Source organism: Natator depressus, chromosome 15, assembly GCF_965152275.1.
Source record: "Natator depressus isolate rNatDep1 chromosome 15, rNatDep2.hap1, whole genome shotgun sequence".
NCBI classification, from domain to species: domain Eukaryota; kingdom Metazoa; phylum Chordata; order Testudines; family Cheloniidae; genus Natator; species Natator depressus.
Genome location: NC_134248.1, coordinates 1,390,073 through 1,412,019, shown reverse-complemented (window position 1 = coordinate 1,412,019; position 21,947 = coordinate 1,390,073). Strand labels below are relative to the sequence as shown.

At 48.0% G+C, this 21,947-nt stretch overlaps 1 protein-coding gene across 5 annotated transcripts in view; it reads right to left on the bottom strand.

The window, feature by feature from the left end:
* Positions 1-21,947, bottom strand: part of ASCC2 (activating signal cointegrator 1 complex subunit 2) — a 48,259-nt gene that overhangs the window by 2,950 nt on the left and 23,362 nt on the right. For all 5 annotated transcript variants that reach the window (XM_074972626.1, XM_074972624.1, XM_074972629.1 and 2 more), the window contains exons 12-17: positions 16,674-16,742; positions 15,574-15,648; positions 15,122-15,308; positions 14,303-14,517; positions 12,470-12,589; positions 2,203-2,427 (exon numbers count right to left, since the gene is read on the bottom strand). In XM_074972626.1, the coding sequence (XP_074828727.1) occupies positions 2,203-2,427; positions 12,470-12,589; positions 14,303-14,517; positions 15,122-15,308; positions 15,574-15,648; positions 16,674-16,742 (891 nt within the window). The remainder of the gene's footprint in view (positions 1-2,202; positions 2,428-12,469; positions 12,590-14,302; positions 14,518-15,121; positions 15,309-15,573; positions 15,649-16,673; positions 16,743-21,947) is intronic.

The window sequence follows — 21,947 nt, the reverse complement described above, 5'->3', positions numbered from 1 at the left end:
TAGGGAAAAGTGTCTTAGTGGAACGTGTATCCTTGACTTCATATTTAATACTTCATCACCTGTAGGATCATATACACTGACACAGCCCGACTGTCATTCCACAGAGGTCAATGGAGATCTCCCCCAGGCGCCACCTCTGATGTACAAAAAATCCAGACATCCAGGATGATCCTGAGGCCATAAAACTGGCCAGCTGGCTGTGTGTACTGAGCTCCCTTACAGATTTCTTGGGACAGCTATCTCAGAAAAGGGATGATCCTGGGAAAACCTGGACAGGCAGCAACACTACCCCAGGTTGAATTTGGGGCTGTGTATTTTGTTTAGTTCTCCCTTTTTATACATGCACATCTTCAGTTCCCTGTGGAATGTTCTTTTCACATCTGTCAAATCTAAATTAAAAAGGGAGTTTAAAACACTTGCTATCCAGTGCCACCTCGAGGCAGGGATAGGATGGCATTTCATGCACTGGGTGAATTGCAAGGGAGAGGAGAAAGGCAGAAAAGACTTGAGACAGGCAAGGGACAACAGAGCTGCCTTCCTTCTTGACAAAAGAAAACATGCCTTCCTCTAGGAGACCACCCAGAAAGCATTGTGCAAAGAGCAATGGCATTTGATGGTTAATTCTCTCTAGACCTCAGCACACAGACAGCGATGGGGCTGGGGGTTGTATGTAGGCATATCAGCTCACCTTATGTGCCACCATATTAAAATCAGGTATCTTCTCAAAACAGTCCCCACTTTAAAACTGCTGCGATTGGTCAGAAGTTATCCCACTGATCCTCAGTTGCACCCATTATGCTGGCACTGCGCCAGCTGGGGAGTCCTTCACACAGGAGAAAACCCACTGGCTTTATGGCCCCTTGGCACATCTCAAGCGGTGCAAAGGGCCTGGAGCGAAGAAGAGAAAAACTATCCCTTTATTTCTGGCTCTAATGTAGTTCTTCTAAAGGATTCCATTTGATTTTAAATGTGTGGTTGTGTCACTGAGGAAATTAAAACTTAAAATCAAAAGCACAACAGCCTTGGTTTTACATCAGACGCCCAGGCCTGGTCTTCAGAAGTGCTGAGCACCCTCAGACCTCCCAGAAAAGCCAGTGGGAAGGGTGGGTGCTCACAACTTCTGAAGACAAAGCCCCAAGGTGTTACAGGTGAACTGTAAGAAAGTTTTTATTCAAGTCTCTAGAACTCTTTAGGAAGATTCCAGAAGAAGAAAAAAGTAGAGAAGAGCAATATTTTGTTTTTAAATGGGGTTAGCTCTGTCTGTTAACATCTTACAATTCCTGCTTCCTGAAAATGCTGTTTTGGATGGAAAATTACTCTGTAAATCACAGAGAAATGTTAAGCTTACAGCTTCCAAAAGATGGAGATATAGGGAGAAAGAGTGGGTGTGCATACTTGGTTGTCTGTCAAAATCTCATTCCTTTTCCCAACGCATCTCTAGCCACGCTCTTAGAATTAATGTTTTGCAGTTCCAAACCTCAGCTAACCCTCACAACCCTGGGAGCCAGCTCAGTATTAGCTCTATTTTGCAGATGGAGAGACTGAGGCACAGAGAGGTCATGGTCACATGCCGAGGCAGTGGAGTGGAGCCCAGAACTCTCAGTTGCATTCTCTAATCACTAGATCACAGAAAAGCCTGTGCCCAAGGGGGGAGGGAATTGCCAAACAAGCAAGAACAGGGGCCAGCTTTTTCTTACTGTTTGCCCAATGGCTTTTCTGCCTTGGGGTGGGGGGAGAAACAGGTATAAGAGGCCAATTCACACCCTCTGTCCCCAATGACCAGCGCTCCCCTCTGGGTGCAGAGTGAAGGACTTTCTCAGTGCAAGCTTAACCTCTCTGAGCAAAGCCTCCCGCTCGGGTTTTAAAACTGAGCTCCGGCAGCATTTGGCTCCACACATGGAGAGAGGGAAGGGGTACAGGAGGAAGGGGGAGCATGACAACTCCCTGTTCCCATGGCTGGGAGAAGCTTCCTGGCCAGCAGGGGAAAGAGGAGACCCGGAAACCCCTCCTTCAGGCTGGGAGCAGAAAGAGCAGAGAGGTGTCTCCGAGCCCCTCTGTCTGGGGTGAGAGCAGAAGCATGGGCAGTGGAGACCTGTGTGCAGGACAAGCATTTTCACCCAGGCTCTGTGCCAGTGTGCAGACACGTGGCTTACAGGACACACCAACCATCCTCTCCTTGCTGGCCAAAGATGCTGTACCCACCTCCTACTGATCAGCTCATCATCTGAGTCAGCATCGTTCGCCCCGACCTGGTTGCCGTCATAGGTGTCGTCGTATTCATCCTCATAGTCAACCCTATAGAACTGGGCTTCCCCCTCCTGCTCAGGGACCTCCTCTACGATCACACTGTACTGGCTGTAGCGTTCCTTCTGCGCAGCTATCAGGCGCTTGTCATTCAGTAAACTTTTTGTCGTATCTTTGTCCTTCCTGCACGGCGGTGGAGGGGGCAGAAAGAAATAAAGGCAGTTTAAAAAAATCTAGCTGTAAAAAGCAACTCTAAATAAATGGAAATTTAAGCACCATCTGGTGATTACATTTTATTCATCCTGCTCTAGCACCTTTCATCTCAAAGAAGCTCACAAACATAAGCCTCACTGCTTCCCCTCCTGAGGTAAGTATCGGAGATGCAAAAGGATCATTTGACCCACTAATGAAAACAGCCACTTCTGGTTTGAACACAACAGCTGTTTAACAGCACCCAGCAAGATTGTGCAACAGGTCAGAACAGGAATGGAGATTGCCACCTCTGGCGGAGACTGCAGAGGAGATTTTAAGAATGGCCAAATGCAATTACTCAAACTGGAATTTGACCAGGACCAAACTCTCCACAAAAGTACCATGGACCGTGAATAACTACAAGTGGTCAGGGCCTGGAACTTGTCGCAGCTGAGTGGCACCATGTCCAGGTGCATAGTGCCCTTTAACACTAGGCTGCAGCAGCACTGGTTCACGGTGGTGAAGTATCCGTATGGCAGTAGCGCCCAAAGGCACAAATCAGGGCTCAGCACTGCTTTTATGCTAGGTGCTGTACACCTCCCTCAAGTCAAAGAACTTCCAACCTAAGCGTAGGATGAGAGAAAGCAGCTGAATACAAACAAACAGATGAGGAGCGCACAAGGTTACACAGAGAGATTATGAGTATTGCACTAAACGGGCTAGAAAAGCAGGATTCAGAGGGGAAAGGACAGCAGAAAAAAACACCAAGCAGGGAGATCTGCCTCAGCCAGGAAATCAGAGCCCCACAATAACACCACTTTGCATTCCTATTGCACTTCATCTAAATATCTCAAATCACTTAAATACCCATCAATTAAGACTCATCCAACCCCTGTGAGGCAAGTAATATTAGAGTTAGACCTATATTATAGATAGGGAAATCAAGACACAGAGGTACAGCCAATATTCAAATACAGCCATTGATTTAGCATGCCTCAGTTGCACGGGGACCTGATACCTCACGCCAGATTTTCAGACATGCTGAGTACCCACTGATCCTGTACAGTGATCAAGACCTTGTGATGCTGAGGTTGTAAACCACATATGAGAACTTACTGCAGACTTATGGGGAAATCCCTTTCTCAGTCTACTCGGGACAATCTGCAGCTCCCAAAGCCTGAGGAGGAATTCACATCTGAATCCAGAATTCATTCAGGATCTGCATAGTCTCTTCATATTACTTGTGGAGGAACCTGTCTGATGAACAGGTATATCAAGAATTGCCAGGTTCCTGTGACATTCTTGCAAACGTAGGGAAAGCCATCCTCTGCCCTGACCATCAATTCCATTCCTATTCAGAATCCCCAAATTAGATAATGTTTGCTTCCCCTTACTCCATGAATCACTGCTTCTACCACTGTTTCTGTTGCTGTGCTTAAATTTAGTTACAATCAATTCGAAATGACCCTGCAAATGTTTTGCTTTACTCACGTGTACTGTGCAAGATGGGCTAGGAGCTCCTGCTGGAATTCAGCAATGAGGCTGACTAAGCATTTGAGAATTGTTTTCTGTTGAGACGACCTGATGGCTTTGCAACAAAGCTGCACTGAAGCACGCAAGGCTGTGTCTGCACTACGCAGACTGTACTAGCAGAGCTATGTCCGCCGCTCTAGGCTGGCATGACACCATAGCATAGATGCAATTTACCGCAACGGAAGGGGGTTCTCCCTCGGTGTAGGAACGCCACCTCCCCGAACCAAGTTCGCTCCATCAACATATCCATTCTTCAATCAACAGAGCTGCATCTACCATAGGGGTTAGATTGGCATAGCTGTGTCGGTCCGGGGGTGGTTTTTTCACACCTCTGACTAAGACAGCTATGTTGACCTAACCTTTAAGTGTAGACCATGCCTAACATAGGTCAACTTACAACCACTACAGTAATTATTGTCGTGGTTCATGTCCACACTGCCCTCCTTCTGTCCGTACACATCCTCACCAGGAGTGCTTCCACCAACTTAAGAAGGGCTGAGAGCCTGGGCTCTCAATTCCACAAGCAGCTCCCCGCTGGGACCCCAGCTGCCCCCCTGTGCTCACAGCTCCCCGCTGGAAGCCTAGCTGTCCTGCCTTGGGCTCTCAGCTCTCTGCTCCCCACTGGGACCCCAGCTGCCCCCCAGGCTCTCAGTTCCCCGCCAGGAGTAAGACAGCCACCCAGGCTCCCGCCGTTGAGCTCTGTGCCTGGAGCCTAGACAGCTGCCAGGTTCCCAGCAGGGAGCCTCAGTGTAGCTGGGCTCCCAGCGAAGAGCTGGGAGGGCACAGCCCGTCTGGGAGCGGGGAGCCAGGAGCCCAAGGGGCAACAAGGCTTTAGCTAGAAGTCCCCATCCACCCCAGGGTAACAGCCTGAGCAACTAGCAGCTTTCTCATCAATGTCACAGCTCGGCCCTGCTACAGTTGGGGCTGGGTCGGGGCTGCAGCATACGGCTCCCAGAAGTCGCAGCATGGCCCCACTCCAGCTCCTACACGCTCCAATGGGAGCTGCATGGGCGGTGCCTGCAGACGGGGCAGCACAGAGTCGCCTGGCCGTGCCTCCGCATAGGAGTTGGAGAAGGGACATGCCACTGCTTCCGGGAGCTGCTTGAGGTAAACGCCACTCAGAGCCTGCACCCCCTGAGCCTCTCCCCACGCTCCAAACCCCTGCCCCAGCCCTGATCCCCCTCCCACTCTCCAAACCCCTCGATTCCAGCCTGGAGCACCTTCCTGCACCCCAAACTCCTCATTCCCAGCCCCACCCCAGAGCCTGTACCCCCCCTCGCATCCCAACCCCAATGTTGTGAGCATTCTTGGCCCGCCGTACAGTTTCTATTCCCCAATGTGACCCTCAGGCCAAAAGTTTGCCCACCCCTGAACTAGTACAATGGGGCCCAGCCAGGTTGTGGTCTTCAGGTGCAATATCATGTTAAACAACAACAAAACTCTAATTAGATAAAGAGCAAGCACCACAATTACATCTCTCTGGTTTTAAGGAGGGAGGCACAAAGAGTAGAGATCTTTGAGACCCAAATCAGGCCTCAGATGAGGCTGGAGAAAACCCTATTGCTCAGAAGCCTGGGCAAGTATCAAGTTTTCTGCCTGCGAGACAAGGAGAACAGGGGAGGCAGAGGCTGTCTTCACCACGAAACAGGCATGGTTTTGGCATCAAAACAGCTATCGCGATATAAATTCCTAGTGAAGACAAGACATTGTATTTTTTACCTTGATGTACCAAACCAAGGTCAACCCTAGGTGGAGGGCATATGGGTGATCCCAACTAGCTACCAAAAGCTACCTTCACTTGGATTTTACATCAAAAGGGCTATAACGAAGGCTACGTTTTAGTCATGGGTATTTTTAGTAAAAGTCACTGACAGGTCACGGGCAGTAAACAAAAATTCACAGCCCATGACCTGTCCATGACTTTTACTAAAAACACCAGTGAAAAAAACTTGGGGGGGGGGGGGGGGGGAGTGTTTGCCCAGGGGCCCCTTGGGAGGGCAGTCCAGCTGTTTGGGGGTGAGACGTAGGTGGCGGTGCGTGGCCCAGGATCCGCGCTGGTGCTGGGTGGGGCGAAGTTGGTGGGGCTGCGAGGCTCCCTACCTGGCTCTGCGCCTCCTCTCCCCCCCACCCCAGTAGCAGTAGAGTTTGGGTGTGGGAGGGGGCAGGGGAACCACGGCCAATGGGAGCTGCGAAGCCAGTGCTCTGGGCGGAGGCAGCGCACAGAGCTACCTGGCCACGCCTCCGCCGAGCAGCTGAGCAAGAGGGATGTCACCGCTTCCGGGGAGCCACCGAGCGCCTGCCTCACCCTGCCCCAACCCCCTGCCCCCCCACACCCAAACTCAGCTGTGGGGAAGAGATGCGGGGTGCGGGGGCCCGAGACTGCCCCAGCAGCGGCCAGTGCACCCGGCGCAAGGGCTGCCTAACCCATGACCTCCGTGATAAACTCCCAGCCTTAGCTTAACTGATCTAAAAACACACCTATTTTGCAGGGAAGACACAGCCAGGAGAGCAGAGTGATGGCCACAGCAACATGGGGAACCAAAGGAGCAGCAGGGCACAAGAGATCTGAGCTGTCTCCGCAAGGTGTAGGGTGAAGGGGCTGAGATGAGCAAAAGACGTGTGCTGACAAACAGGTGGGAAAAGAATGGCTCTAGCTCAGTGGTCTCCAAACTTTTTATACCCAAGATCACTTTTTCAATTTAAGGGCAACCCAGGATCCATCCCTGCCTCTCTCCGTCACTCGCTCTCCCCCACCCTCACTCACTTTCACCAGGCTGGGATAGGGGTTTGGGAGGGGATGCAGGCTCTGGGCTGGGGCCGAGGCCAAGGGGTTCGCAATGTGGGAGGGGGCTATGGGCTGAGCCTGGGGCAAGAAGTTGGGGTGCAGGAGGGGGTGAGGGGTGCAAGCTCTGGGAAGGGGTTTGGGTGCAGGAGGGGGCTCTGGGCTGGGGCAGAGGGTTGGGGTGTAGGAGGGAGTACGGGGTGCTGGCTCTGGGAGGGGTGTCAGGGCTGGGGCTTGGCATGCAGGAGGGGGTTCATGGTGCAGGAGGGGGTATGGGGTGCTGGCTCTGGGAGGGGGCTCAGGGCTGGGGTGCAGCCTCCCACTGGGCACCACTTACTTCCGGCAACTCCTGGTCAGTGGTGCAGCATGGCTACAGCTAAGGCAGGGTCCCTGCCTACCCCAGCCCCACACTGCTCCTGGAAGGGACCAACACACCCCTGGGCCACTGGTGGGGCGGGGGGGCACATCACTCCACCCGCTTCCCCCTCTACAAGCACCGCCCCCGCAGCTCCCATTGGCCACAGCTCCCTTTTCCCAGCCAATTGGCGGTGCTTGCAGACAGGAGCAGCGCGCAGAGGGAGACCCCTGCCCCCCTGCCCCTGGGGCCACGCTGGCTGCTGCTGCTTCCAGGAGTGGCGTGGCGCCAGGGTAGGCAGGGACCCTGCCTTAGTGCCACCCCGCTGCACCACCAGAGATCACGATCGACTGCGAGATCCTCTAGGATCGACCAGTCGATTGCGATTGACCGGTTGGTGTCCACTGGCATAGCTGAGGTCAGCCAGCAGGGAATGGTTTGGGAGAAGACAGAGTATTGCTGAGTCTCACATGCATGTGATGTCTGTTGGTGCTCTGATCAGTGGAATGTGGTGAATGGCAATGGGAGGGATGGGGGATAACCTGGGGCCAGGTCCACACTAAAAAGTTAAAAGAAAAGGAGTACTTGTGGCACCTTAGAGACTAACCAATTTATTTGAGCATAAGCTTTCGTGAGCTACAGCTCACTTCATTGGATGCATTCAGTGGAAAATACAGTGGGGAGATTTATATACACAGAGAACATGAAACAATAGGTGTTACCATACACACTGTAACGAGAGTGATCAGGTAAGGTCTATCTGCTACCCAAGATCCATAAACCTGGAAATCCTGGACGCCCCATCATCTCAGGTATTAGCATCCTGACAGCAGGATTGTCTGGCTATGTAGACTCCCTCCTCAGGCTCTATGCTACCAGCACTCCCAGCTATCTTAGAGACACCACTGACTTCCTGAGGAAACTACAATCCATCAGTGATCTTCCAGAAAACGCCATCCTGGCCACTGTGGATGAAGAAGCTTTCTACGCCAACATTCCACACAAAGATGGACTACAAGCCGTCAGGAACAGTATCCCCGATAATGTCACGGCAAACCTGGTGGCTGAACTTTGTGACTGTGTCCTCACCCATAACTATTTCACATTTGGGGACAATGTATACCTTCAAATCAGCAGCACTGCTATGGGTACCCACATGGCCCCACAGGATGCCAACATTTTTATGGCTGACTTAAAACAACGCTTCCTCAGCTCTCGTCCCCTAATGCCCCAACTCTACTTGTGCTACACTGATGACATCTTCATCATCTGGACCCATGGAAAAGAAGCCCTTGAGGAATTCCACCATGATTTCAACAATTTCCATCCCACCATCAACCTCAGCCTGGCCCAGTCCACACAAGAGATCCACTTCCTGGACACTACGGTGCTAATAAGCGATGGTCACATAAACACCACCCTACACTGGAAACCTACTGACCGCTATGCCTACCTACATGCCTCCAGCTTTCATCCAGACCACACCACACGATCCATTGTCTACAACCAAGCTCTACGATACAACCGCATTTGCTCCAACCCCTCAGACAGAGACAAACACCTACAAGATCTCTATCAAGTGTTCTTACAACTACAATACCCACCTGCTGAAGTGAAGAAACAGATTGACAGAGCCAGAAGAGTACCCAGAAGTTGCCTACTACAGGACAGGCCCAACAAAGAAAGTAACAGAACGCCACTAGCCATCACCTTCAGCCCCCAACTAAAACCTCTCCAGCGCATCATCAAGGATCTACAACGTACCCTGAAGGACGACTCATCACTCTCACAGATCTTGGGAGACAGGCCAGTCCTCGCTTACAGACAGCCCCCCAACCCGAAGCAAATACTCACCAGCAACTACATACCACACAACAGAACCACTAACCCACGAACCTATCCTTGCAACAAAGCCCGTTGCCAACTGTGTCCACATATCTATTCAGGGGACACCATCATAGGGCCTAATCACATCAGCCACACTATCAGAGGTTCGTTCACCTGCACATCTACCAAGGTGATATACGTCATCATGTGCCAGCAATGCCCCTCTGCCATGTACATTGGCCAAACTGGACAGTCTCTACGTAAAAGAATAAATGGACACAAATCAGACGTCACAAATTATAACATTCAAAAACCAGTCGGAGAAAACTTCAATCTCTTTGGTCACTCGATTATAGACCTAAAGGTGGCAATTCTTCAACAAAAAAAACTTCAAAAACAGACTCCAACGAGAGACTGCTGAATTGGAATTAATTTGCAAACTGGATACAATTAACTTAGGCTTGAATAAAGACTGGGAGTGGATGGGTCATTACACAAAGTAAAACTATCCGCCCCCCCCGCCGCTGTTCCTCACACGTTCTTGTCAACTGCTGGAAATGGCCCACCTTGATTATCACTACAAAAGGTTTTTTCCCCCCTGCTCTGCTGCTGGTAATAGCTCACCTTATCTGATCACTCTCATTACAGTGTGTATGGTAACACCCATTGTTTCATGTTCTCTGTGTACATAAATCTCCCCACTGTGTATTTTCCACTGCATGCATCCGATGAAGTGAGCTGTAGCTCACAAAAGCTTATGCTGAAATAAATTGGTTAGTCTCTAAGGTGCCACAAGTCCTCCTTTTCTTTTTGTGGATACAGACTAACACGGCTGCTACTCTAAAAACTAAAAAGTTAGGTCAACCCAGCTACATCGCTCAGGGGCGTGAAAATTCACACCCCTGAGCAACGCAGTTAAGATGACCTAGCCCCTGGTGTAACTACCACCTCTCAGGGAGGTGAATTAACTACTGTGATAGGAAAACCCCTCCTGACGCTGTAGTGAATGTCTACACTTAAACCACCACTGAGCTGTGCTGCTGTAATGGTACAAGTGCAGACATAACCTGAGTCTGGGGATTTTCCAGCTGTAGTTAGACAGTTCAAAGGTAGGTATTTTGGCCAGCGAGGCAAGCAACAATTTCGTTTGACAGCCTGTGATGCTGGCAGATCAGGTGCCAACTAAGGCCAAGATCCCCATGCTTCAATACTGACCAATACATAGCTGGACTCACTTATAACATCTGTATCCCAGATTGTAAGGTAATATTTGAGCATTTGCACTGTAGGCCTTGATAACTGTGTAAGTCACCAGCAGGAGAGATGTAGTTGTAGCCATGTCGGTCCCAGGATATTAGAGAGACATGGTGGGTGATGTAATACCTTATATTGGACCACTTCTCACCCACCTTGTCTGAGACAGAAGAGAGACACTGATTAGTGTGAAATGCTGGTCTCCAACAGAAGGTGGTCTGTCCTGCCCTGCAAGGAAGGCCCACTGACACCAGGCAGATCAGAGGGGAATGTTAAACCAGAACCAACAACTTTGCTGTTTACTCTCCACCCTTCCCGCCCCAGGAAGATGAGTCTCGCAAGTGAATTCCTCCCACCAGCTGAGTTCATCACTGGAAGCAGCAGCTCGAAGCAGACGGGGGAAGGAATAAAACCCCCTAACTTCTGCTACTGTGACTTGAGGAGAGGGCAGGGGGCAGGCAAGGATTACTAGGCATCAGCAAAAGAACCCCAATGCCCAGCCTGGGTCAGCCCTAAAGAACGCAGAGATCTTGCTTATTATAGAAGCTTCTACTACTTTTTGAAACTTAAGATTGGAACTAATTTGTGTGCACCTACGTCCCCCTCCTTGAAACCTTTTAAATAACTCTCATGTTTCCTTTTTTCTTAAATCCGTATATAGTTTATTATAGGATGGACTATGAGTGTTGTCTTTGGTGTGAGATCTAAGATGCAATTGACCTGAGGTAAGCAACTGGTCCTTTGGGACTGGGAGCAGCCTAAGGCCAGGTCAATACTACAGACCTATAGCATTATAACTAGGTCGTTCAGGGGTGTGAAATATCCACAGTCTGCGTGACATACTTATACTGACCTAAACCACCACCACCACCACGTAGACAGCGCTATGCCAAACGGAAGAGCTTCTCCCATCAACGTAGCTACCGCTTCTCGGGGAGGTGGATTAACTATGACAACGGGAGACGCTCTCCCATTGGTGTAGGAGCATCTTCACTTAAGTGCTGCAGCTGCACTGATGCAGCATTTTAAGTGTGGACCTGCCCTACATATTGCTGTGATACTTGGTGCAAGGGACCATCTATCACAAAGGTAGTCTTACCTGGCAGCAAGGGGACTGTCTGTGACTTCATGTTTAGGCTGTTATAGAGCCTGAGGAGTTTACATCTGATAACTGGTTGGTGAAATCGAAGTATAGAACTCAGCCAATTTGGAGTTTGTGCCCTGGTTCTTAACAGTCTGCCCTGAGGTTGGTCCTCACTCTCTTGAGTATAAAGAGCAGATTGTTATATGCAGGACAGCTTGACACAGCCAAGCCAGAGTAGGATTTGTAGTAAAAGAAGCTATAATTTGACTACTTGCTGCTGCAAATCACAGTCAGATTGGACTTAAGGAGGGAACTGACTTTCCTCCAATAAAAGGTATTAGCATACCCACCTTTCCTCCAAGACTTTGTTACAGTCTTGGAGCTGCAAACTTAGCTGATGCTGCCACAGCCAGACGGTTTAATTTACAAATCGATCTTTCATTCCCCAGCTATGTATAGATCTAAAGACAGGTCCACACACAGGCTTGGTTGATTTAAAAGAAATGTTTGAATAATGCCTTGAACGCATCGATCCACTCTGTTGGGCTTTTGAGGGGAAAATCCCCAACAACCTGAATCAACGGAGGGTAATATCAAAAGCACTGGGTTAAACAAACAAAGTACATGACACAGCACTGCATGCTAAGCAATGTGAGAAACAGAGGCAGGAGCTCCTAGATTACTTAGATTGTGTTATCGGAGCTAGATTTCAAACCAGATGGACATTATTGATATTTGTACTTGAATTTGAAACAAATTTTACCTAGCCTCATTTCTGACTCACAGAGCTCAGACTGGTGACAGTAGTGGCCTTGCAATTTATGGAGAAAAGAAAATGAAACATAAAAGTCCAAACCATAGTCAGATGTTAAAAGCAGTAAGGCGCTGTAGTGTCAAACGGTACAAGCTGAATAGAGAAAAAGGCCACAGCACTATTTCATTTTAATTTCCTAGCGACAATGAGATCACAGCCCAAAAATTGGGACAATGATGTTTTCTTGTTAAAACCAACCAAATCTCTAGCCATAGCTGCTTGTGGACAAGTGATCAGGAAAATAACTTTACCAGTTGGCCTCAGACATACAAATATACTGTCAGAGGACTGCAATGGGATTTTCTTAATCGAATTTGTTGCTGTAAGTCCATGGACATTTATACCACCCTGTCCAAAAGAACTGATTGTAGCTGTGATACGCACCTCCTGCCTTTTTGTACCCGGGACATGTCCACTGAGTCCCTGCTGAATATATCAAACTCATCGTCCTGGAAGATGTTGTATCGAGAAGTAACCAGAGGGGTTGGTTCTGTCTTCACCTGCCTGTCAGAAAGGAGACACAACAGAAGCCACTAAGATAAAGCTAAGAAGGGCCACATCTCTCAGTCGATGTGCATTCTTGCCATGATCTCCATTACTCCATCAATCCCTTAACCATACATAACAGCACAAAGTACAAAACTGAACAGCATCAGATTGCAATAGCTCCAGTCATTTTCTGTTTCACAGCCCCAGTGTAACATCCAATACTATGCTGGTCTAGAATAGAAGTCTCAAACCATGTGGCTGATCTCCATGGGGAGGCTCAAACCCATTTAGGAGAAAGCAAAGGGAGAAAATCCTTCTTTTAAGAATGGACAAAACTGGAGTATTCAATACTGAAGCATGCTTATGCTCAGCAAAGTGACTTGGTAAAGTCAACACTGTATATATGTATTGGGCTACAATTTGGAGGAGATCCCAATAATTTGTTATGGATGGTTTCAGAAGGTAGGTCTCCCTATGGTTCCATATTCATTCTGTCTCAAATATTTCCAGATTAAATTTGTTCAATTTACAAGTCAAAAGAGGATTATCTTTACATTTATTTTTTCTGGTGCTGTAGACTCAGCCTGGAATCTGAAAAAACTCAGCTGTGCTCTGTTCTAAGATCACCAGGAATTACAATTCTGCCTTGGCCGCTTAGCTGACAATTTTGTTGATGATGCATGAGACAAAACAGAATCCACCCAGTCTCCCGTAACCGTGTTAGCTCTGCAGTGCTAACAGAAATACAAAGTAGTTTGTGCCAGAAAAGTCAGCAGATCTGATTAAAAGAGAATAAAAAGCAGAGTGTTATGTACAAAACCACCATTTTATATAGTCACTGTTCTGATAAGGATTGCATTTTTTTTTAAAGTGCATCACTGCTGAATGACCTACCAGACCCAGTCAGCCAACGCCTTTCTGGAGCGTGACTGGGCATAGCGTACCATTCGCATCCTGGACCACGGCTGGAAACTGCAGCCGTAGTACATGCACATTCTACAGCTGCAAAGGCAGCTAAAACCAAGCGGGTTCCCTTGCTGAGGATGATTCCTAAGCCCCCACATGCAACATACAGAAGGCAGCAGAGGCTAGGCAGCTCTGTGGACTCTGATAAAAGTGGATTTGAATTGTAATTTCTCCTTGGTTAAAATTCAATTTCTGCACAGAGTACAATTCTAGTACCTTACAATTTAACTACTCTGCCCTGCAGGGTGAATTCCACTTGAATTAGTTTCTTTGAAGATACTCCCTTCGTGCAGGACTGGTGGGATTTTACTCATGAAGGACCATACCATAGCCATCTGCAGCAACTTAGTAACTTTTGCAGGTAATGGATTTGGGGTTTGCTGTATAAAAGAGTGGTGGCACTATTGCCTAGTACAGGGCTAAGCTATTGTCTTCCACGACGTGATTTTGACAGGTCTCATTTTAGTGTCCAGTGGACAATCCTGTGTGTCTCTTCATAACACATGACCCAGCCTCTGTTGTACAACAACTCAGGGTGGAAAAACCTCTGGCCCCTGCAGGGAAATAGGGGAAGAGGCAGGACTGAGGCTCAGTGGCAGACAGAACTGGGCCGCTAGCACTGCAGCTACCTGCCGAGGGAAACACACGCTCATTCCTTTTCCCAGGCACACGTTGGTTAGTAACCATCACGCAGAACAGTCCCTTTAACAACCCACAACTGGAAATCAAACAGCACCAAACACACTAAAACCTCATCCCCACCTTGGCATTGTTCGCTCCAGTTTGTCCAGGGATGGTACCAGCCTCTCCTCCAGGATGTTGTGGATCACCTGCTCTACACTGTAGCTGTGCTCCTCCAGGCAGGCCAAGATGAAGCCTTCCCCTAGGTCAGGCAGCAGATCTTTCACTTGAGAGATCAAAGAATCCAACTCCACCCCTGAGACCTTGGCAGCGGGTGCTGCAGTTGCTCCAGCACACTGTACATACCAAACATAAGGGGTGGAATTACTGAAAAGGGATCACAATACAGAGAGGCCATGTGTGCATGGAAACCGGGAAGGAGAGCAGTCAGGGTTATGAGAATAGAATCCAAATGGGGCCCCAGGCAGAGTCCATCAAGTACAGAATTAGGTATGCTGCTCTTTGAATCAGAGAAAGCTGGGATATTTTACAACATCTTTTCCTCAAATAATATTAACAGGTATATGATGCATTATAGCTTCAAAATGCTTTACAAACAACTCAAGGGCTCAGATACGTCAGTGATGGGAGCCGTATGAGTACTAGGTGGATTACACTGATAGGAAACCCAAGACAAAAGGAATTAAGCAATCTGTCCAAGGCCAGTGGCAGGGCCAAAAGTAGAACCCAGTTTGTCTCATTACCGAGCTTATTCACCATGCTGCACTGAACAGGCGGGAGCAATTCAGTTTTGATTCGTCCATTTGGATTTGGAATACAGCCATTGCCTAAGAGCCAAGAAACAAACAAGACTCCTCGCCCCACCAAGGGCACAATCAGTTAAGTAGAGACGGTGGGGGAGAATCATTACCCTTCCTGTCCACACAGCTCCATACTCACATCATACTCCAAGTGGTATGCACCATCAAGCCCTTCTGAGTCCTTAGGAGCATTTTCCACCATTGCTGAAGCTCCATCAGGTACCATTGGTGGAGGTGGGCTTTTAATGACTGGTGTTTTTCTCCTCTCCACACCTTCCCAGGCACTTTCCACTGCTTGGAGGATATATGCTGTCCGGGTGTCATCCCTACAAGACTGCATTAAGGGCATTTCTCTGTGCTCTAGTCCAGATGCACCTGTTCAGACACCACATGTGAGTAGTTATGTGCTCTTTGAAGACTCCAAATCTGTGCCTACACTAGGCTTTTTCTAACAGCTTCCCCACCATTGCTGGCACGGGTCAGCTTAATCAGAGGTAGCAAGTGTGACAGTGCCAATGTAGACAGGGCTAACAACAGCCACCAGATTTTTAAAACACAGTGCAGTGTCGACCAGCAGAGAGAAAAGGATACAAGGCAGAGGATGCCTGCTGAAGCAGACTCACATCGTCTGCCACAGGAAACAGCTCATCATAGTCACGAAGAAACCTGAAAACACAAAAGCAAGTATATCAGTCAAACTGAGGAGTGAATGAACTGCAGGGCTCCCTTGCTGCAATCCTTAATGCACTGCTGTAACCTCATCAGCACGCAGTCATGAACCCCACGACCTTGCAGACACTTCATCTCACACCCAGAAACAAACTCCAGAGTCTATCGCCAGGCCTAGTTTTGCATTCCATCATAATCCAGTCAACCTCCCCGCACCGCAATAGCCAATTATAACCCTCAACATGATGCTGTGACCCTCCAATGACCCAATGCCCAGTTAGAGAGGAGCACGATTTTGTGATTAAAACACCTGACCTGGGGGAGTTAGGAAATCTGGATTGGATTCCCATCTCTGCCACTGACTCATTGTGTGTCCTTGGACAAGTCATTTAAACTTGTGCTTTGGTTTCCCCATCTGTAGACTGGGGATAAATAATTGTCTGACAAGGTAGCTGACAAGGCAGCTATGATGGTTAATTCACTAACATACATTCACAACCTGTATGTTATTCACAACCTGACAAGGTAGCTATGATGGTTAATTCACTAACATACATACCAGGATCTGAAGAAGGATCTGCTGCATCTGAAGAAGTGGGATCTGAAGAAAGATCTGTTGCATCTGAAGAAGTGGGGTTTTTACCCACGAAAGCTTATGCTCAAATAAATCTGTTAGTCTTTAAGGTGCCACCAGACTCCTTGTTGTTTTTGTGGATACAGACTAACACGGCTACCCCCTGATACTTAACATACATGCAGCACTTTGAGAGCCTACAGCAAGAGGCGCTGGAGAAGTGCAAAGCATTATAACGGCCTCTGGCACCACACAGCATCCTCTGCAACACTACAATAAAGATTGTTCTAATTCTCTCTTAAAGAACATTTCCTAACTAGACTGAAAGATTTCTAATTCCACATGCATCAAAGTCCCTCATATACCAATGTCTTCCACACTTTTAGTCCTGGGAACAGATATGGGAGGACAGTTATTCCTCCTTTGGGTCCCATTCTTTTGGATTTACCTCCTCTCCTGAAGCACTGAGGTGAAGATCTGCAGAAACTCTTCAATAAAGGGCTGAATATTCTCATAGCTGTAAGAGAGGACGCCATGGAACAGTGAGAAATTGAATTCCGAGCTGTACTTTTGAGAACATCACCTTCCTCCTTCTGAACCTCCGTGACCTGCCTTGCTAGCCATGTTTGCCACATCTGAGGACCACGCTTACATCACAGCAAATCCCACTTGTTCAACAGATTTCATTCCAGTGGGATTTTTTGAGACTTTTAGTTTTAAAAAGCAGCAAATCATGAAACTGACCCAGCCTTCTCATGAGGCTTCAGTGACCACTTCAGCAAGCTGAACTTGGTCTTAAGGAAATAGGACTTTTGATAGGATTGCAACCATACTGCAAGGCAAGTGAGATTGCAGTGTGTGGCCCTAAAAGAAGTGAAAACGGAGTGGGGAGCGGAGGGGAGGGGCAGGTACTTATATTCCTAATTACATTGAGATTCCTGCAAGACTGACCCTTCCATATAAGGTTATAGCACAGAACCTCCCAGACAATGTGTGATCTCTCTTTTGCTCACCTGTGTGAGGGCATATGCCAAACAAAGCCCACTTTATTGTACAGTCTCAAACTCCACTTGGTTCCGGTGCATTGAGCATCACCACAGAAGCCAAACTGATGTGACGGCTGAAAGCCGCCCCTTCACAGAATGCTCCTGCCAGTGTATTGGTGCCATACAGATACTCCTCTAGAAGCAGGATGTGTCACCTGCACAATAACCCCAGCTCCTGACAGCCCAGACTACCCAGCTCTGTCATTTGCTGCTGTTGCTGCCATCTACCTAAGGCAGTGTGGGTCGGGACCCCAAAGTGGGTTGCGACCCCATTTTAATGGGGTCACCAGGGCTGGCTTAGACTTGCTGGGGCCCGGGGCCAAAGCCCAAGCCCAAGGACTTCAGCCCTGGGCAGTGAGGCTCAGGTTGGACTTCGGCTTTGGTCCCCCCGCCTGAGGAGGTGGGGCTGGGGCTTTGGCCCTCCCACCTGGGGCAGCAACACTCAGGCGGGCTCAGGCTTCGGTCCCCCTTCCTGGGGTCATGTAGTAATTTTTATTGTCAGAAGGGGGTCCCGGTGCAATCAAGTTTGAGAACCCCTGAATTCTAAGGTATTAATATGGCCCCCAACCATTACTGCAGTACTGTGCCTGAGCACTCACAATCTTCAACGCACTTATCCTCTGAGGAAAGGCAGGACTGTTATCCCTGTTCTACAGATGGGAACTGAGGCACAGAGAGGCTAAGTGACTTGCCCAGGGTCACACAGGGAACTGAACCCAGCTCCACCTCAACGTCATCTCCTTGAACAGATTGTATTGATGATAATTTGGGGTCAGTATTCAAGTATCAGAGGAGCTGCAGTGACATCAACAGCTCGGTGCAGGTTGTCTACAAACATTCATTCCAACAGTGTAGAGGCAGCATGGTCCAGCGGAAAGGGCACTGACCTAAAAGTCCCAGGGTCTGGATCCTTCTCGGGACTCAGCACACATGGCCCTAAGTAAGCCACTTCACCTCTCTGTACCTCAATTTCCCCTTCTGTTAAATGAGGATACTCACCCCCCCGTTCAGAGGGGTAGCCATGTTAGTCGGTATCAGCCAAAAAAAAAAAAAAAAAAAAAGGAGTACTTGTGGCACCTTAGAGACTAACGAATTTATTAGGGCATAAGCTTTCGTGGGCTAAAACCCACTTCATCGGATGCATGCTGTGGAAAATACAGTAGGAAGATATTATACACAGAGAACATGAAACAATGGGTGTTGCCATACCAACTGTAGCGAGACTAATCAATTAAGGTGGGCTATTATCAGCAGGAGAAAAAAAAAAAACTTTTGTAGCCATAATTAGGATGGCCCATTTCAAACAGTTGACAAGAAGGTGTGAGTAACAGTAGGGGAAAATTAGCATGGGGAAATAGTTTTTACTTTGTGTAATGACCCATCCACTCCCAGTCTTTATTCAAGTCTAATTTAACCGTGTCCAGTTTGCAAATTAATTCCAATTCTGCAGTTTCTCGTTGGAGTCTGTTTTGGAAGGTTTTTTGTTGGAGAATTGCGACTTTCAGGTCTGAAATTGAGTGACCAAGGAGGTTGAAGTGTTCTCCGACTGGTTTTTGAATGTTATAATTCTTGATGTCTGATTTGTGTCCATTTATTCTTTTGCGTAGAGACTGTCTGGTTTGGCCAATGTATATGGCAGAGGGGCATTGCTGGCACATGATGGCATCTATCACATTGGTAGATGTGCAGGTGAATAAGCCTCTTATGGTGTGGCTGATGTGATTAGGTCCTATGATGGTGTTCCTTGAATAGATATGTGGACACAACTGGCAACGAGCTTCCTTGCAAGGATAGGTTCCTGGGTTAGTGTTTTTGTTGTGTGGTTGCTGGTGAGTATTTGTTTCAGATTAGGGGGCTGTTTGTAAGCGAGGACTGGCCTGTCTCCCAAGATCTGTGAGAGTGAGGGATCGTCCTTCAGGATACGTTGTAGATCCTTGATGATGCGCTGGAGAGGTTTTAGTTGGGGGCAGAAGGTGACGGCTAGTGGCGTTCTGTTACTTTCTTTGTTGGGCCTGTCCTGGAGTAGGTGACTTCTGGGTATTCTTCTGGCTCTGTCAATCTGTTTCTTCACTTCAGCAGGTGGGTATTGTAGTTTTAAAAACGCTTGATAGAGATCTTGTAGGTGTTTGTCTCTGTCTGAGGGGTTGGAGCAAACGCGGTTGTATCGTAGAGCTTGGCTGTAGACAATGGATCGTGTGCTGTGTCCTGGATGGAAGCTGGAGGCATGTAGGAAGGAATAGCGGTCAGTAGGTTTCCGGTATAGGGTGGTGTTTATGTGACCATCGCTTATTAGCACCGTAGTGTCCAGGAAGTGGATCTCTTGTGTGGACTGGGCCAGGCTGAGGTTGATGGTGGGATGGAAATTGTTGAAATCATGGTGGAATTCCTCAAGGGCTTCTTTTCCATGGGTCAAGATGATGAAGATGTCATCAGTGTAGCACAAGTAGAGTTGGGGCATTAGGGGACGAGAGCTGAGGAAGCGTTGTTCTAAGTCAGCCATAAAAATGTTGGCATACTGTGGGGCCATGCGGGTACCCATAGCAGTATACATTGTCCCCTGAAGGTATACATTGTCCCCATGTGTGAAATAGTTGTGAGTGAGGACAAAGTCACAAAGGTCAGCCACCAGGTTTGCCATGACATTATCGGGGATTCTGTTCCTGACGGCTTGTAGTCCATCTTTGTGTGGAATGTTGGTGTAGACGGCTTCTACATCCATAGTGGCCAGGATGGTGTTTTCAGGAAGATCACCGATGGATTGTAGTTTCCTCAGGAAGTCAGTGGTGTCTCGAAGATAGCTGGGAGTGCTGGTAGTGCAGGGCCTGAGGAGGGAGACTACATAGACAGACAGACAATCCTACTGTCAGGGTGCCAATGCTGAGACGATGGGGCGTCCAGGATTTCCAGGTTGGGGTTCTAGGGGTGTGTCTGTGCAGATTTGTTCCTGTGCTTTTTCAGGGAGTTTCTTGAGCAAATGGTGTAGTTTCTTTTGGTAACCCTCAGTGGGATCAGAGGGTAATGGCCTGTAGAACTGTGGTGCTGGAGAGCTGCCTAGCAGCCTCTTGTTCATATTCCGACCTATTCATGATGACGACAGCACCTCCTTTGTCAGCTTTTTTGATTATGATGTCAAAGTTGTTCCCGAGGCTGTGGATGACGTTGTGTTCTGCATGGCTGAGGTTATGGGGCATGCGATGCTGCTTTTCCACAATTTCAGCCTGTGCACATTGGCGGAAGTACTCTATGTAGAAGTCCAGTCTGCTGTTTCGACCTTCAGGAGGAGTCCACGCAGAATCCTTCTTTTTGTAGTGTTGGTAGGAAGGTCTCTGTGGATTAGTGTGCTGTTCAGAGGTGTGTTGGAAATATTCCTTGAGTTGGAGACATCAAAAATAGGATTCTAGGTCACCACAGAACTGTATCGTGTCCGAGGGGGTGGAGGGGCAAAAGGAGAGGCCCTGAGATAGGACAGACTCTTCTGCTGGGCTGAGAGTATAGCTGGATAGATTAACAATATTGTTGGGTGAGTTAAGGGAACCACTTGTTGTGGCCCCTTGTGGCATGTAGTAGTTTAGATAGTTTAGTGTCCTTTTTCCTTTGTAGAGAAGCAACGTGTGTGCTGTAAATGGTTTGTCTAGTTTTTGTAAAGTCCAATCACGAGGAACTTTGTGTGGAAGGTTGGCTTTTTATGAGATTATGCAGTTTTGAGAGCTCATTCTTAATCTTTCCCTGTTTGCTGTATGGGATGTTGATCAGGTGGTTCCGCAGTTTCTTTGAGCGCGTGTGGCACAAGCTGTCAGCACAGTCTGTGTGGTATGTAGATTGTAATGGATTTTTTACCTTCAGTCCTTTTGGTATGATGTCCATCTGGTTGTATTTGGAAAGGAATACAACAAAAACACTAACCCAGGAACCTATCCACGTGACAAAGCCCGTTGCCAACTCTGTCCACATATCTATTCAAGGGACATGATCATAAGACCTAATCACATCAGCCACACCATAAGAGGCTCTTTCACCTGCACATCTACCAATGTGATATATGCCATCATGTGCCAGCAATGCTCCTCTGCATTGTACATTGGCCGAACCAGGCAATCTCTATGCAAAAGAATAAATGGACACAAGTCAGACGTCAAGAATTATAACATTCAAAAACCAGTCGGAGAACACTTCAACCTCCGTGGTCACTCAATTTCAGACCTGAAAGTCGCAATTCTCCAACAAAAAACCTTCCAAAACAGACTCCAACGAGAAACTGCAGCACTGGAATTAATTTAGAGACTAACCAATTTATTTGAGCATAAGCACAGCTCACTTCATCGGATGCATACTGTGGAAACTGCAGAAGACATTATATACACAGAGACCATGAAACAATACCTCCTCCCACCCCACTCTCCTGCTGTTAATAGCTTATCTAAAGTGATCACTCTCCTTATAATGTGTATGATAATCAAGGTGGGCCATTTCCAGCATAAATCCAAGTTTAACCAGAACGTCTTGGGGGGGGGGGGGTAGGAAAAAACAAGGGGAAATAGGCTACCTTGCATAAGGTAGCCTATTTCCCCTTGTTTTTTCCTACCGCCCCAGACGTTCTGGTTAAACTTGGATTTATGCTGGAAATGGCCCACCTTGATTATCATACACATTGTAAGGAGAGTGGTCAGTTTGGATGA